We start from the raw sequence: 18,366 nt of genomic DNA on the forward strand, positions 1-18,366 counted from the left end.
TTATATGTGACGGATTAGCGCTGGTTTAATTAAACGCAGTGTTAAAAATATCAAACGTTATAGAATCGGATTCTTTCCTATTGAACATTCAGTACCTCATTCAGTTTTATTAGAAACAGCAAACACTGATTTTTCATCATATTTTCAAAGTATCATTGTTGAGAATTTTCCTCTACATTGTTGAGACTTGTGTCCCTGGTGGTCCGGCGGCTAAGGATCTCTTGCACTCACGACCCGGGTTCGATTCCCAGGCAGGAAACCAACCCAGCCACTAGGGGCTTGCACAAGCCAGTGCACTCTCAGTGCCAGTCCCAAGCCCGGATAAAATGGGAGAGTTGCGTCAGGAAGGGCATCTGGCGTAAAACCTGTGCCAATCAAATACGCAGACCAGCGATCTGCCCTGGCGACCCCTAACGGGAGCAGCCCAGAGAACAGCAACTCATAGTCGAGACTCGATAAGAAACAGTGGTCTGCATCTTAAATCCTAATTTAGCTTCTAGTTCTTACACAGGATGTTGAAGCACTAGATCAGCAGGATTCAACTAAAATCTGTAAATGTCCATCTGAAGTCTGCATAAGCAACGAACGTGACTGAATTGCGACAACGTTTACCATTTAATGCTTAACTATTAATGATTACTTCATCTGAGGTGGTTATTTTTGGTTCGTATTAGCACGCTTTGACTAGCGCCATGGACTCCAAACAGATAAAACAGCTATTTAGGGCTTGAAGCAGAAAATAAACACATACTTCTTATAAAGTATATAAATAAACACGTCTAATCCTTTTAGAAGAATTGGACCCATGTGGTCACGTCACTAATCCGACCACAGAGGGTAAGAGCTGAACGTCTGTGAACGTTCTTAACTTCCTCACTGAGCTGCATTCAGCTAAATTATTTACATAAATGCAAGGAATTGGATAAACCGCAATAAAGGATGTGTTTAGAAAACTAGAATCGCTGAACTGTGGACATTTCTTTTCATACATTTGTCATAATGCTCTGCTACAGTATTGTTTTTCATGCACTAGGTTCGGTCCTGTGAAATACTTTGCATCCAGAGCGCGGCCTGCGGGGGTGACGACCCCTGCGGTAGCCAGTCACTCTAATCAGACAGAGATTAGACGCTGTCCTTATACTGAAGAAGTCACTCAGCAGATGGAGCCTCTCTCTCACACTCACACTCACACACACACACACACACACGCACGCACATGGCTGCAGGCCAGGTTGGTGTTCGTCTGGCACTCACACCCCGTGGTTCCCCGTCTGAGGCGATCTGAGCGGACCTGCAGCATGACGCACTTTTCACCTGTGACTCATGCAGAAGAGGTTCATCTCTGAGTCCAGAGATGAACTCCATGAAATTACTCCATACAGATAAAAAAGAGATTCGATGTAGAGATCAGACAGCAAAGAACTAAACTACAGCCACAAAATATTCCCCATTATGAGATTTCATACAAATAGAGGATTATTAAAGCTATTTATAGACTATTTTATCATTTTAAGCTTGGAGTTCTATTGTTCTATTGGCAGATCATATTATGGAAAGGCTTTAATCGAAAGTTTGGTAATAACCTTTTTATAAGCAAGTAATACATAGTTTATAAGCACATAATTCATACTTTATAAACAAATACTGTGTAATTTATGAGCAAGTACTGCATGGGTTATAAGCAAGTAATAAATAGTTCATAAGCAAGTAATAAACTGGTTATGAACAAGCACTACATAGTTTAAGAACAAGTACTATGTAGTCTCTAAACAAATGCTACATAATTTTAAAGCAAGTAATATGCTGTTTATGAGCAGCAATACATAGTTTATAAGCAAATAATTTGCATTATGATCAACTAGTATGTAGTTTATAGGCAAGTAATATGTTTATACTGTAAGCAAGAAATACATACTTTGTAAACAAGTACTGTGTAATTTATGAGCATGGGATATAAACAAGTACTGGTTCGTTTATAAGCAAGTGCTATGTCATTTTTAGGAAAGCGCTGCATAGGTTATGGGCGAGTAATAAATAGTTTATAAGCAAGTAATAAATAGTTTATAAGCAAGTGATGTGTAGTTTATGAACAAGCATTACATAGTTTAATGACACATACTATGTAGTCTATTAACAAATGCTACATAATTTTAAAGCAAGTAATATGTTGTTTATGAGCAGCAATACATAGTTTATAAGCAAGTAATATGTATTATGAACAGGTAATATGTAGTTTAAAGGCAAGTAATATGTAGTTTATACTGCAAGCCAGTAATACATAATTAGTAAGCATGTAATATGTAGTTTATTTAAAGAAAAAAAAAAAACAGTAATATGTAGTTTGAGAGTTTTACGTAGTTTATAAAGAAGTCATACATAGTTTATGACAAAGTAATATGATGTTTATAAGCAAGAAATAAATGTTTTAAGCAAGTAACACATAGCTTATAACTAAGAAATGATTGTATAGTTTATAAAAATAATATTTGCAAATAATACACACTTTTTAAACAAGTAATACATTTATATAACTGATCTGTACATGGTTTATAAACAATGCAGAGATTGTAAAGAAGTAATATGTAGTTTATATAGAAGTAATATATACTTTTTTAGACAAATAATATTGTTAATATGCAAGTAATACTTAGTCTATAAACACCTGCTGTGTAATATTATGAGTAATGTGTACTTTATTAACAAATACTGCATTTAAAAAAATTAAATCCTGTTCACAGTTCTTTTTGTTTATACCTGTCTGCAATATTTTCTAACGAATTTAGGTGGATCTAATTTCCCAAATTATAAATCTAGTCTCAACCTGATGCCCTGTAAACCTTACTGTTAGGCTTAACAGACTTAACTGGCATTTTATGTCATAAATCTACACAAACTACCCCATAATACTGAAAATCAACTACACAAATCTTTAATTTATTCCTACTTGACATGTAATGTAGAGTAATGCTGTGTGTGTGTGTGTGTGTGTGTGTGTGTGTGTGTGTGTAAGAATAGGAACAGGGCGATGCTGTCCTGCTATATATATATGTATATATATATATATATATATATATCTCCTTCTGTGAACTTTGCTTTTAGAAGACATGCTGAAGGGTGAGGTGTAAATGCCAGGAATAATCGGGTAGTTTATACACCTGCCCGTTCCACAGGGATCTGAGCTGAGGGTTATTTAATTTATTTCATTATTTATTTTACAAGATTAATTGAACCTTGCTTTAGTAAAGGAGTAAGAAAGGAGGACAAGAAGAAGCTGAAAATACACATGAAGAAAAACTTCCAAAGTAATTCCATAGTTACCTTCCAGTTTACGTTACAGTGATTAGTAAAGAGTCATGTCATGACAGAGTTAGAGATAGAGTAAGAGTAAGAGTCATGATAAATACAAGATATGATGACTGTACAACCAAATATTGTGGTTTTCAATGTATCACTGTATCCTTTTGCTTTGTACAGGAGTCACTCATAATACTGCTTCCTGATTGGCTGGCTTCTAACAACAATCTGGTCAAAAGTCATGATGTAACTATACTGGACTTTACAAGATGTGTCACGCTGTGATTGGAAAATAATCAACAGCATGATGGGGCGATGAAGCAGAGTCACTGGTACCACTCTGAAGCTGATTATTTTCCTATTACAGCACATCATGAAGTGTGTTATTCCTCGCTATCTGAGTATGATTCCTGGATCAGCTGTAATAAACAGCACAATGCATCCTGCACCCACACTTGCATCCTGCACTTATAATTAGTCATTGTTTTTAATAAAATGTGAAACTCATTCACGTTCACCCAGGTTGATCCCTCACTCTCTAGCTTTAGGTTAAATGTGATCTATGTACTGAATAATCTGTAACTTCTGTCAAGTCACTGATATTACAGGGTGAATCAGAACTCCTGAACTGCTATTATATTTCAGATTACTGGTTTATACTCAGGGCTGCATCTAAATGTGTTGGATTTCTTTATGTTTATGTTTTTGGTATGGTATGGTATGGTGGGTTGATTTCAGAGAACACACCAAGGTCAGAGTTGATAACACTCCCAGGCTCATCCTGCCTTTTTCTTCCTCTCATCTCTCTACATACTGTAGCTATTCTGTAGATTGGACTGGTGTAGACTGACTGAGGTTATACTCCTGCTGGGGAAAAGCTGATCTGAAGATCTCAAAGCGCACAAATCCATATAGAGGATCTGAAGATCAATCCTGCCTCATGACTCATCTTTGCAGAAAAACTTGGTGCCGTGACCCGGATGTCAAACTAACACCACCTACACCATTACTTCAGAACCAAGAGAATGGAGAATGTTGTCTGGGTTCTTTTCCATGAATCAGTGTGTTATGGTCCATATTACTGCTGAACAAATAAACAATTCAACTGAGAAATCCTTCGAAAAACTTTAATCTTTTTTTTCAAATGTGCTTTGAATTTGCTGTATGAACTCATCCAACTCATTGAACATGTGTTTCAGCAAAGCTGCATTCCCATGGCTAATGTTTCATATTCGAGAGTATATTCAGTTTGTCAGAATATATTCAGTTTGTCTTTTATCATTTATTCTGTTTAATAATTGGAAGGATCTTTTCTCTGTGCTGCGTTTTGTCTGTCTGTATCTCGGGGTTACAGTCACAAAGTCACTGTAATGTGGTGTGTGCAGATCACACAAACACGCACACACACACACACACACACAGAGAGAGCTGAAGATCATAAATAAACAAAGAAAATCTGAAGATCAATCCTGTCTCCTGACTCATCTTTGCAGAATTTCTAACAACTCGTCCATGCCTTGACCCGGATGCCACGCTAACACCACCTACGCCATTGTTTATGAACGAAGAAAACTGTTATCTTTGTTGCTTTCCTTGTACGATTTGCATGGATCAGTGTTTTATGGCTCATATTACTGACAAACCAATGAATAACTCAAACACAGCAATATAATATTAAAGCCTTTGAAAAAAATGCTAATCCTTTTTCAAAGGTGCTTTGAATTTGCTGTATGAACTGAATCGAATCATGGGACATGTGTTTGGTGTTTCAGCAAAGCTGCATTCACATGGCTAAGAGCTAAGAGCTAAGAGCTAAGCGTTTGTCAGGTTTCTTTTATCATTTATTCTGTCTAATGATTGTGAGGATTGCTTTTCTGTGCTGCATTTTGTCTGTCTGTATCTCTGGGTTACGGGCACAAAGTCCCTGTAATGTGGTGTGTGCAGATTGCACACACACACACACAAACACACACACACACACACACAGAGCTCTAAAGACTGAATGGGTTTGCCGGGTGTTGACAGAGATATTCCCATTAGAGAGGCTGAACAATATTGGCGTCCTCATCCTCCTCCATTACGACTGGAGGAACGGCGGTGAGACAGAAACAGAGCTTTGTCTCCAGAAGAAAAGAGCGAGATAATGATCAGACCGATGTCTCTTCACTTACTCGCTCCATTTTGACTCTGTAGTGCACTGACATTTAACACACCTCTCTACCAGCCTCTCTTTATTTTTTCTCTCTCCATCTCAGACCCGCTGGCTGTTGAGCTATTTCTAATCTCAGGAATGGTGTACTATTTCCTCATGTATAAAAACTTTTATATGAAATTCTACTAAATTCATCCTTATTATAAATAGGGATAAAAGCCTGTTATTGGAACCATGTGCAAATCTTCAGCCAGTTTATTTTATCTCAGGGAGTTTTTCCTCACCCCTGGATTGTTCATTAAGGAATCTACATTTCTGTAAGGCTTGTTTATGACAATCTCTCCTGTTAAATGCACTTTCCAAATAAAAATAGAATTGGACTGGCATTAAAAGCTGAACGTTGCAGGAAATCGCTGTGCTGTTATAATAATTGCTCTTAACCACATACTTAAGATGTGATTCTTCTCCTGATGATTCAAATCTCCCAAAGCCTGAGTGTTTATGCTCTAGGGATTTCATCATTTATCAAAGGCTGGTACAAAGTTTTACTCGGATAATCCATATTATTGATGAACCAATTCTGGTTAATTGACACAGATCTGGTTTAAAACTCTGTGAGATTTTGGTTTTACCTCCTTCAGCCTCCGAAGCGTTCTGCTTGCACAGGATTTGTCAGAAATATCCTGTTTTTCTGAAAACTTTGTGTACTACACTTCATTTTATTGACTTAATTAATGAAGTATAATTAAGAAATCCTTAGTAGTTAATTAGATTAAATAATAATTAATTATATTTCTACACCCACTATATATCTACAGTATATACAGATGAATAATAATAATATTCATTATTATAATTATAATAAGGTGTGTAAACAAATCATATTTGAAAAAGTTTTTTCAAGAAAAACAGGGAGTAATGTTCCAGGAAAATCATCCACGACGTGTGGTGTGATGTGGAGCAATAAAAAAGTGGATTATTTGGATTATTTTTCTAAAATCAGCATGTCCCGAGGTGTTTTATTGCTCTTATACCACAGCAACAATTTTAATTTACATAACAACGTTGATTAGATTTAGATAATGTGAAGCATCAGTTATACACGTCCCTGTGCAGGTTGCTATAGAAACGATAACATATCAGAACTAGCGCATTAATATAAACCTGTGTACTGTCGGAGATGCTGTTGTAGACAATTAATCAACACCTTCTGACCAATCAGAATCCAGAATTCTGTAGTATAAACTGCTATAATACATTATTCGTGTGATAATAGCCCAGGACAATACCCCACCCCATCAGCAGAGGGCACTGTCTCTGGATCAGTTGTTCACTTCCTGTTTACTTCCTGTATCCTGTGTTGTGTTAGTTCAGAGCTGTGTTTTCTTTCTTTTTTTTTTTTCATGTCTTTCACTACTCTTTGGACTTCACTCTTGGTTTGATGATTGAGTCAGTAGCATATTTGTCCAGTACCTGCCTAATGACGTGGATTGCGTGTAAATAAACTCTGCATGTGGATCCTCGTTCTTCTTCCGAGTCTGGTACGTTACAACTCCTTTACATAGTTTTTGCTGCATGTCTTCCCTTCATTGTCTAAAAAGTTAATTCAAAAAAGTCAATTTAATTCTGTTTATATTATAAGAGTGGCCTAATATGAACAAAAAAGCCTGTTAAAGCATTAATCAATGCAAAATGCCATAATTATGAATGAAGTACAGGTACAAACCTTGTGGAAACGTAACAGTTTAGTGCCTTTGAATAAGTAAAACCCAGTAGAGAAAGTGGGCTTCTCTTACGTGCCATATTCAGAGAGATAAGCAGAGTTAAGTTACGGATAAGACCTTCAGGGTCGAGAAGTCCATTAGGCTCCAATTCTGACCCATCTGAGCATCAAAAGCTGCTGCATTATTTATTTGTTAATCATATCGGTTTATTCAGCCCAGCGCGTGATTTAAGCAAAAATACGGCATATAACACTTCTCCTGTTTGAGGAACGGAGCCAAGAAGACAACTGATGCGTCTCAAATCAACTGCCTTGTTGTAGAAATGATCTAGAAATTAGCACACTGCTTGTATTTAGGAAACTTTCATGATTAAAAAAAAATCCTATATGAATCTACAGTACACATAGAGCTGAAAGCAGCGACTGCAGGAAAGTGATTTGTCTCAAATTGACCAACATTTTGTATAATCTCTTAGAGCAGTAGTTGTAAAAGTTGGGTTTAGGGAGCTGTGACATGACATCCCACCATTATTATTGTATTTATTTAATGTCGTTATTATATTTATAACATGCAATGTAAAAAAAAAAAGAAATACGGTAAATTTTACGGCAATTTATTGGCAGCAGTGTTGCCTGTAAAGTACTGTAAAATTTACACTAAATAAAAAAAGACATATTTAGTAAAATACTGTATTATCTTACATAGTATAAAATAACACAGTACGTTTGCTCATTCGGCTGATTAAAAAAATAAAAATAAAAAGCATCTTACACTTGATGCAGGATACATCTGAGCAGAAGGTTAAAGGTTAAAGGACTCAACCACTTTGGCAGTACTGGGATTTGATCACATGACCTTCTGATCTGTCACTCAAAGCCTTAACTACTGAGCCACTATAACTAGCTTTAACTGATGCAATTCTTACTAACATATAAAATTAAACTCAAGGTCACTAGAAGGAGAATTTCTCTTTCTATTCTCACCCCTGGCAAAAAAAAAACCCATTAGATCCCACTATGCATTGTGTTTTCTTGGTATTTTACTGTAGTGTACTGTAGCCTGTAAAATGATAAATATATAAAAATATTTTGCTGTAAAATAAACACTGTAAATTTACAGCATTTTTTTTACAGTGTAGCTCTTATATTTTAGATTACATCTTATATGGTTGGTTTGACTGGTGGCTTGACTTGAATGGATTTTAATCCAAACCTCAATAGCTCTAAAACAAGTAGGTCTTTAAATAAAGTCACTTGGACCTACCTAATGTGTTCTTAGTCACTCCAATAGATAGGCAAATTATTATTCTACACACTTAAATTTTATACATTAGAATTAAATAATGTTGATAAATCTGTTCGCAGGAGTTGTGTGGAATTTATTGTACAGTTAAAGGGGTCACTGGTTGCCAAAACTTTCGAGAATTTCTGCCTGAAGACACTGGAGTGTGTTCATCCTACAATGCATCTCAAAATAAAGGGAATGTTCACTAACCCATGGATCTCATGTATCCCAGATTGCTTTGCAAATCGAACAAAGTAACAACAACAAATGCTAGCATGATGAAACACAGGTCTATAACGGAGCCTCTTTACCTGATCGTTTAACATTATTCTACACTGTAGATTTAGCATTGTTAGCATTGCCGGCCTGGCTTTGAGCAGCCCAACCAACATTTCACACTCCGCGGGTTTTGATAAGCTTATTCATAGCCTGGGATCACAATAAACACGGAAACAAAACAAACACAAACAAAGCGAGACAGTTTGTTAGCCATCTGTGCTCCCTTTTCAGCGGCGGCAGATGCCCAGCAGAGCCGTAACTGAAATCGCTCCTCTCATTAAAGGCCTGTGTGGAGATAATAGCCCACGTTTTATCATTCCTGCAGAATAACAAGGCATAAATAAGGTTAAAAGCATAGGTTTCCCACCGCTACTGATTATTTAAACGCTTAACACGGCAGATTTGTTCAATAGCCGTGACGAGTGGTCAGATAGCCGAAGGCTGTAAACAAGGTGCTAAAAAACAGGCAAAGGGATTCATCAGTTTATTTCTTTTTATAGATTCCATTATCTCTGAATACTCGCTGTCCTGTGAACTTGCTATTAAAGAAAGAATTCAAATGTAACAAGAAAATCAAATGTACAATCACTGAGCTAACAAGAAAACGTCTCACAAGAATAACAACAGTATATCACCAAGCAATAAATCAGCACAGAATCACAAATAATTCATTATAAACATATTTAATGTGAATCAGGATGGAGTTACGGCAGACACTCGACTCGGCTAGTTAGCGATGTATGACTTGACGAGTGTGATGGTGTTGATGGATGTGTTAGTGTGAAAGTTGAAGCTTTGGAAGCTGATGTGTTTGAGCAGAGTGTACAGATGAGGACGTCAGAAAGCTGGACAGACTACAGGACTAAAGCACCGCTGCATCGCTCTCTTTAAATAGAGATGAAGCGAGAGCTAAATCCCACTGCAAGACTCTCAGCAGGTAGCTGAACAGCATTGTGGGTAATGCAGGAAACCATGAAAACAGACCAACATGCTGATGAAAGAAGTATAAACTAAAAAACTCAACACTTGAAACTCATACAGAAATCATTCCTGGTGGAATTTTTCCTACCTTTCAGATTTGTCCAATGTAAGGATGATTATTAACTTTATACTTCTTTATATTTATATTTCTACTTGATATATCATTTCTCTTTAGTTTTTATTGGAATAGGGAAGATACATTAAAAGTCTGTTAGCAATATTATTTCTGTTGGCTTTACTCACCCTGAAGCTATTTCTCAATTAGCAAGCTCCGTTTGTAATATTTCTAAACACATTCGCATTAAAATGACAATTCTGCTGTCTGATTTAGGCTACGTTTACACAACAACGATGTAGTCAAAAACGGAAAAGTTTTTCTCTTGTGTTTTCAAAAAGTTTCATGTATACATGACAACGTTTTCAAAACCATTCGCATTTACACATATCCGTGATGACGGGCAAAAACGCTGTATTGCGTATGCCAGGCCAGTAGCTGTTCGCGCTCGCCTTTACAATAGACACGTACTGCATACGTGCATGACGTCATTGTTTTCAAAGATTCCCGTACTGGGTGTTTACATGGAGACGTTTTCAAAAACTTGCACTTTGAAACCCGTTTTCAAAAATACGCGTTTTCAGTCCCCAAAACGCTGTTGTCGTGTAAACGAACAGGCAAAACACATGAAAAGTTTCCCGTTTTTGGCTGAAAACGTTGTCGTGTAAACAGCCTCTTATTTTACAAGCCTTGCTTCCTAGTCACACCTTTTTTTTTTTTTTAAGAAATGAAAAAGTTTGTAATTAGAGCTGGGAATTTGACATAATATTGAAATTGTGATCAATTATTTCACTGTACACTTTTCTGAAATATTGCGAGTATTGTCAGTATTTTCTTTTACCAGATACATATTGTGTATTGTATAAATATTTTCAAGTATCGTGATATGATATTTTTGTCATATTGCCCACCCCTACTTCAGGATGGGATGCTTTATTTCAGGAACACAATCTACACACACACACACACACACACACACACACAAAAATGCTTCCTCTGTTGGCTGCCTCCTGCTGAATGGAACCTACTGAACATCCAGGATGTCATATAATGGATTTCAGCGCACGTCTGCTGATAATAATTATTTTTTATAAGTTTATATAGAAAAACAAACTTTGTCCGGATTTAAACTTTTGAAAAAATTCACATCGATTGAGTGCAAGACTTGAATTTTTTTCCCCTGTCTGACACAATCGACTCCGTGACCCAGCGGGACAGCGAGGCCTGTTAATATTTAATTCTGCTCTTCCCACAATGCAGTGCGCTGGAACAAATCGGTTCTGTGCTGGAGATAAATAGTTATTGAAGATCCACAGTACATTGTGCCAATTATGCAATTTATATGCATGTGTTAGTGGTGTAAATAATGACTTTTCTATAGCCGGCTCGTTAAGGTGGAGAAATAAAGGACACAGGGAACACAGCAGCACCTCTAAAAGGCCTTTTTAAACTTTTATTCACTTAAATTTTTCAGTGTTTAAAGCAACGAGAAAACATTGAGAATGTCCTTTGGTGGGGTTTTGTCATTACACTTCAGCCTCATTTCATGTAAACCAAGATTCTTTGATGCTAGCACGCTGTCGCTACTCAAGAAACTGCATGATTCAAAAAAATACTGCATGTTATCTATCTATATATAGAGCTGAAAGCAGCGATTTGAGGGGGCCAAGCACCAGATCTGCGTTGTAGAAGTTTTCATTTATAAAGCTCTAGATGGAGCAGATGGCCTCATCCTATTTGGGGAAAAAAGACACATTTAATTATTAGTAGTGCTACCAAAACAGGAATTTATGTACAGTTTGATGACATGCGGAGAGAAAACATCCCCATGATAAATTACCTGTGCAGGTGTTCTGACTACTGGAATACTTCCCGCAATATTAACTGTAATTTGATATAACTTTCAGGAGCAGGTTGCACCAACAGATATTAAGTCAGGTGTGTTTAGCTGAAAAAAACCCCAGATTTTATTCCTGATGCATAAACCGAAGTGAAATTTGATTTGCACACACTTCTAGCATGACACTTAATTTGCTAATTTTGATTTCTAATGGAACAAAAAAACACAAAAGTAACTTTAACTGCAGTAAAATTTAAAATGAACTGAATTAAACTGTGTGCACAATTCAACAGTATAATAACAAAAAAAAAATGTTGATTTAAAAAAATGTGATTAAAAAGTATAGTATTAGTATAGTAGAAAAACATACAGGTGAAGATGTTTGGAAACTTTTTGGAAAGACTCTTTGAGCAGAACGCAGAAGAACATACTGTACCAGCTCAGAAACACCTCCATGTGCTCGAGGAGTACACGCTGTTGTGATTATCCAGTTAATATTTATTGCACTTATCATAGAATCCATCCATAATTTGTCTTAATGTCTGCTCCCACCTAAGCCTAAATTATATGCTTAAAATAATTATTCATTTTAGATCCAAAAAGTTACAACTAAATTTGGTTTTAGTCGATGCAATTTCAGCATTCTTTTAAGATTATTACAAGATGGCAGAATGTGTGATAACGTGTCAGATTGTACGATGAAGATCCTGTAACGATAGACCTGCGATTAAAGAAAACGCCTACATTCTGCTTACGTCATCAATCATCTGGAAATCAGCTCATACAGATCACGAGCTCGCATTAACACACAAGTGAGCTTGAGGTAAGAATCAGATTTTGTTCTGGCTATTATCATGTTTTGTTTAAGTTTCTCCATCGCCACTAACATAGCTGTTGTAGCTGTTCCATGAGTTTGCCGTCATCCTATTGGAGGATTTTAGACGAGTGTCGTAGCAGTGCTCACACTCTGAGATTTGAATTATATATATATATATAATTTCTCCCACTGACAGATACTTCGCTGTCGGCCATCTTTGGTCGCAGTAATACTAAATCAAAGCCAAAAAAAAAACGTGAGCACGTCACAATATGCGTTCTGAGACACGGATCTCAACTCGCAACCAAAGAATTTTTTTTTACGATGTGAGATGGTTGAAATCGGGACAAACATCATACAGCATCATACAGCTGCTTACTTCATATCCTGTTGGTGCAACCGATCCTTGGCATTTTAACGCAGCCGCTCTTTGAGTACATTCAACTGACCTGATTGAGATCAAAAATATGTCATGGCTCTCGGTGCTTGGGCCCCTAAAACTTAAAAGTTTAATCATCCATCTTTTCATTTCATGTTTCTTTAACATACTTAACACATCGCTCTTAAACACAGTTTATCAGTAATATGAGTAATAATAATAATAATAATAATAATAATAATAATAATAATACAAAAACTCTGTCCTATTTGTTGTAAAGAAAATAAATCTTTGTAAATACAAAAAATTAAATACGCTGATGATTTTTTAAGCACTTCTTCATGGGTTTATTTATATTTTGGGGACAGCTAATACACAAGTGCTGCACTGACTCTGACATCGGACGATAAAATAATAATAAAAACAACAACAAAAAAAAAAACAGAAATGGGGGAAAAAGTGATCGTCGAGGCTTTTTCACCAAATACGAGTGGAAATGGATGGACTTCCTTTAAACGCAGCTCAGTCTGATCTCCACAATGCACTGACAGCAAAGAATGTTTATGATTTTTCTTCTCATGAGTCTTTATTTATTTTTATTCGATTTTATTTTTTACAATTTTGTAAATAGTCCACGTGATCTGGACACATTCTCCGTGTGAGGAAAGCCCAAAAGCAGTCCAAAGTTGTCCAAAGTTGCAGGCGTTCGCCATCTTGATCCCAAGTTACCGTGGCGATAAAGAGGAAGTAGCAAGATCCACTTCCTGTTTGCTCTTGGTGGGGAGGTGTAGGCTGGCGGAGGAGGAGGAAGAGGAAGAGGAGGAGGAGGAAGAGGAGGAGGGGCGAGTTTGAGTTTCTGCTATGGCTTAGTCCACCATACTCCTTCACGCTGACGCCTTTATGAAGCAATGCTTGGATAAATTTTCTAAATAACATCTCGTGACTCTTTAATTTTTATAGATTTGTAATATTTTTAAATTTTGTATACATATATTTATATATTTATTTATTGTCCTCTCAAATTAGGGTTTCGCTCTGATTTCTGATGATCAGCCTTTTATATGTATTGTGTATTTTGTATTGTGTGTGTGTGTGTGTGTGTGTGTGTGTGTGTGTGTGTATGTATATGTATATGTGTACAGGAGTTTGCTTGTACTGTAAAAGCCATGTGTATTGCATGTGTGTGTTTTTGTGTGTGTGTGTGTGTTTCTCAGAGGGTTAAAGCCCAGGCTGAACGCAGCAGCAGCAGCAGCAGGATGATGATGGAGGACGGGATGGAAGTCTGAGCCGAATCAGACGAGCCGCAGCCGGCTTCACTGTCGCAGCGAACCTTCTCGCACAGCAGGCCCGAGTATCCCGGGGCACACTGACACCTCACGTTGTTCACACACACACCGCCGTTCTGGCAGCGAAGCAGCTCGTCATCACACACTCGGGCTGTGACAGACAAGAGGGAGAGACGTCAATGTCCAAACACAGGAAGCGCTCAATAAAATCATCATCAGTGTGCGCAAGCGAAGAGAGAAAAATAGAAAAAGAATTTTCATGAAAGTGGAAATCAACAGACATTTATAACTGAAAAAAAAAAACAACAACAAATAATTGATCTGCCCAACACAGCTTACAACATGCTCTCCTACAGGTTCTTCAATCGTCCCTCAGGGACCTTAAAGGTTCTACATAGAACCCTACAAGTGTTTCCTTTCCATTTTACAAGACTAATGTCCCTTAATGATCCAATGAGTCCTTAGACACACTGCACAAAAATGACATCTAAGTGAAAATATCTAAAATATATAGTCAAAGTCATCTAGTATTTCCTGTTAAAGGATAATAAAATACAAGAAATATATTATTAAACCTAATTCTAGACTAATTCCAAGCTTCGAACACTCTTGATCTGTTTATTTCAGATTAAATTCAGATTAAAAACAGGCTGAATATTCTTCTATTGGATAAATAATTATAAGAAGAAGAAATAGTAGATAAATCTGCTCATATTGAAGATATTTTCACTTGGAAAGAGATTTTTATTTTTATTTTTTGCAGTTAAGAAGTGTGACCTGTGTATTATTCCTGTATTAATAAACCTTTTGTTTGTGCTTTCTGCTAGAACCCACATGATCAAGCTGTTATTCGCACTAATACTAGTACGAGTGTGTGAATCACACCGACACACACAAATACACAGCATTTCATTTATATAATATATCAAATACTATCTATAATAAATAAATGCAATTTATTTATTTATTGCACACAATCACCACCATTAAATAATGCAATAAGAATAATAATTCATAATATTATGCACATAATAAGCCATCTGCAGAATCGTATAGATGTATACGGACGCATTAGGATGTTGTGTTTTTTTTTTTTTTTTTTTTTTTAAATATTAACCCTACTGCTTATAAATCTTTTTTCAAAGATTTTATTATTACTTGAATATGACAATAATAATGAATAATTTAATAAAAATAAAGAACTTTAATTGTGGCATAAATAATTTACTCCATATGTCTTGAAATATTTTGGTAAGAAATTATTTAAATATATTTATTTCAATGATGCTACTGTATGCACGCCATGAAATATGCAAATGAGGGCTCAGTGATTGGTTGAGAGATTTCTGAGAGCCTAATAAATGTAATATCTGCAAGACTGAAAATATTCACCAATACACACACTCGTTTTTTACAGCAGGATCACAGACCAGCCTAGCTTTACAGCAGCTAGGAAAGCTCGTTAGTGTGTGATGTGTGAGTGATTTTATTTAAACTGACACGTTTTTCCTTAAGGACAGTGATATAATTACCAGGTTTTATTAATTAAAATATCCACTCCTGACCTTGAACGCTTATCTTATCTAGCTCCTCTTTAAACAAGTGGCGGAGTGCTTTTCTTGTAGCCGCTGATAAAAATGGAGCTGTGATGGAGGAGTTTAGGGTTTCCTGATAAACTCAGTATGTTCAATGCCTCCTCTTTATACGTTATAAGTGGTTGCGGGTAAACCGGGGGTCGAAAATAGAGCGGGAGAAATTTATTGAGTGCTTTGAACCCAAACATCAATATGACCTATTAGTGAAGTGTCACGGGCGGATCAGTAAAAGCAAAACTTTAATGAAGGGATTGTATATCCGGAGAGAATTCGAGCGCAAGAATTCTTATGAAAGGAAGAAGGAGAGTGGATCGATTGAGGCCCCTTTTTCTGAACGCAATTCTTCTTCTGACTTAAGAGAGTTCCTCTTGGGTCAGTCCTTAATGTTCCTACCTCTTTCTCTCTCTCTCTCTTTCTCTCTCTGTCTCTCTTTCTCTTTTCTCAATGTCCCCAATGCCTGAGGAAAAGCTGCCGAGTCTCACAGACTCCCTGCTATGATTTATGACCGTGATTGAAACTAACACACTTCTTTATTCTCAGAAAAAAAAGAGCCCATAAACCCCTTCGCTCAGTTCCCGGAGCGGCCTCGGCACCGCAGCCATAAACACTATAACCTCTAAATGCCACGTGGCCGTTCCGTCTAATAAACACGAGCGTCCATTTTCAATAAAACGCTCCTAACATCCTTTAAAAGCCATTAAATGTTTGAGGTGGAGTGGTGCAGACGCTCGCAGGGACGCCGCCCCTCTGTTCCAGCCCATCACGTTTACAGTCCTCAGCCGTGTAAACAGAGCCCGAGTGGAGAATAAATTGAGCGATTTATTAGGTTTGCTTTTGATATGAGGTATAATATTTATGGAGGGTGGCAGTGGGCTAGGTGACGCAGTGCAGACAATGGCTCGTGTTTGACGAGAGATTTGAGTTTTTAATTGCGTACTTCAGTTTGCATGCAGATGGAGAAAACACACACGTAAAAACTGAGAACTGTTTTTATTTCCCCGGTTAACACAACCATCATGCTTCAGTTATACGGATTCAAAAATGTGTGTTCTTACTGATGTGGAACAATTAGACATAACGCGTAGAGGAGTGGCTGAGCTGCATCGGTATTAGCCTGTGTTCCTTCAGTTTATGTGTATGTGCATGACACAGAGCCAGGATTTCAACAACAAAGTGACACTCAACTGAGATCTTGCAAATTAGATCCTGTAAAGGCAATAAATGCAAGATTTTCACCACCTGTACACTTGTGGCTATAGTGAAGTGACAATAACGTGATTTCAAATCTAAGCGTCTGGTCTGAACGATTCCTCGGACCAATCGTACAGCGAGTGTTATCTGAATTTTCTTCAGTTTCTCGCTCACAACTTAATGCATAAATCATTAAAACACATATCAGGATTTTCCTATGGTTTTATTATGCAAAAATTGAAAAAAAATACACTTTTGTTTTCCCTAAAAATTACTTATAACCTATAAGTGATCAGACATGAACTAAAAATACTTGCAGTGTGTAAAGTTATTCACTATCATATTTTAGGCATAAAAATATAAACAAAAAAACCTTTTGTAGGAATTATGTTCCTAATGTACGATTGAAGTTCCTTTATTTAAAAAAACGCATATTAGGAGTTAATTAAGGTCGTGTTATTTGTTCAATAAAGCCAAAATCAGACACTCATAGCCAGTTTATTCACTATTAATTAAACTTTATTCATAAATATTCATAAGCCACTAATACCCCAACATGTGTCCCATATTCTAAAGTAGAGTTTTAGTTATCACTAAAGCTAAAAGGCACTAAACCAGTTTTCAGTGAGTCAATCTGTGTCCCATATTCTAACGTCAAGAGCATTTCATGGTGTTTTGGTTTGTGAAATAAACCAGTACATGTTCATCGCAAAAGAAAAAAAAAAAGACATCTTATCAAGCAGAAATATCTTGAATATAGTCTACTCTATCTAGCACTTCCTATTATAAGATTATAATAAATGAAATGTAAGATTATTAAACCTATTTCAAGCCATTTGTACTCATTTCAGAAATAGTCTTGTTCTATAGGCAGGTAATTTTTACTCATTTTAAGCATTTATTTCTAAAAAGAAGCTAAATTATCTGCTAATAGAACAAAAAAAACTACAAGCTTGGAATGAGTAACAGTGTCCAGAAATAGGTTTCATGATCTTATATTAGGTTTATTGTAATCTTATAGTAAGAAATACTAGATAAATTTGACTATATTCAAGATATTTTCACTTGCTAAGATGACAACGCCGAGCTAATAATCCTCTCATCATGATGAAAAATAATTGAGTAATTTAACAGTATTTGCATTTTAATTTAAAGAATTAAGATTGAAATGTTTATGAACTTAAATTATGGGACGTGTGCTGTAGTGTTAGTGCCTTCCGAAGTCTGCAGAAGTCACTTAACACCACCTAGAACCTTCAGCTATAACATCTTCCCAATAAGAAGACGTGAGTTTAGATGATGACTTCACAGTAATTTGTATAACAAGGGCATGTAATAAATGATCACAACTAATAATGCATTGATTAGTCATTTTCCCAAAACCAACTTGTATGAACCAATACACGTGTTTATGAATAAAGTTTTAGTTCATAGTGAATGTAATTTGTGCTTTACTGAACAAATAACACGACTGATGTGCGTTTCTTAA

General features: G+C 36.4%; 1 protein-coding gene and 1 long non-coding RNA gene across 4 annotated transcripts in view; one reads left to right on the forward strand and one right to left on the reverse strand.

The window, feature by feature from the left end:
- Positions 1-6,870: 6,870 nt before the first annotated feature.
- Positions 6,871-14,920, forward strand: LOC117598274 (uncharacterized). The gene is made up of 2 exons (XR_004578957.2): positions 6,871-6,987; positions 14,020-14,920. It is a non-coding gene; the product is annotated as an uncharacterized LOC117598274 (long non-coding RNA).
- ntng1a (netrin g1a) overlaps positions 11,203-18,366 on the reverse strand; it is a 150,343-nt gene continuing 143,179 nt past the window's right edge. For all 3 annotated transcript variants that reach the window (XM_026947966.3, XM_034308038.2, XM_026947965.3), the window contains one exon: positions 11,203-14,242. In XM_026947966.3, the coding sequence (XP_026803767.1) occupies positions 14,016-14,242 (227 nt within the window). In that variant the 3' untranslated portion in view covers positions 11,203-14,015. The remainder of the gene's footprint in view (positions 14,243-18,366) is intronic.

Source organism: Pangasianodon hypophthalmus, chromosome 1 (assembly GCF_027358585.1).
Source record: "Pangasianodon hypophthalmus isolate fPanHyp1 chromosome 1, fPanHyp1.pri, whole genome shotgun sequence".
In the NCBI taxonomy this organism is placed as follows: Eukaryota; Metazoa; Chordata; class Actinopteri; order Siluriformes; family Pangasiidae; genus Pangasianodon; species Pangasianodon hypophthalmus.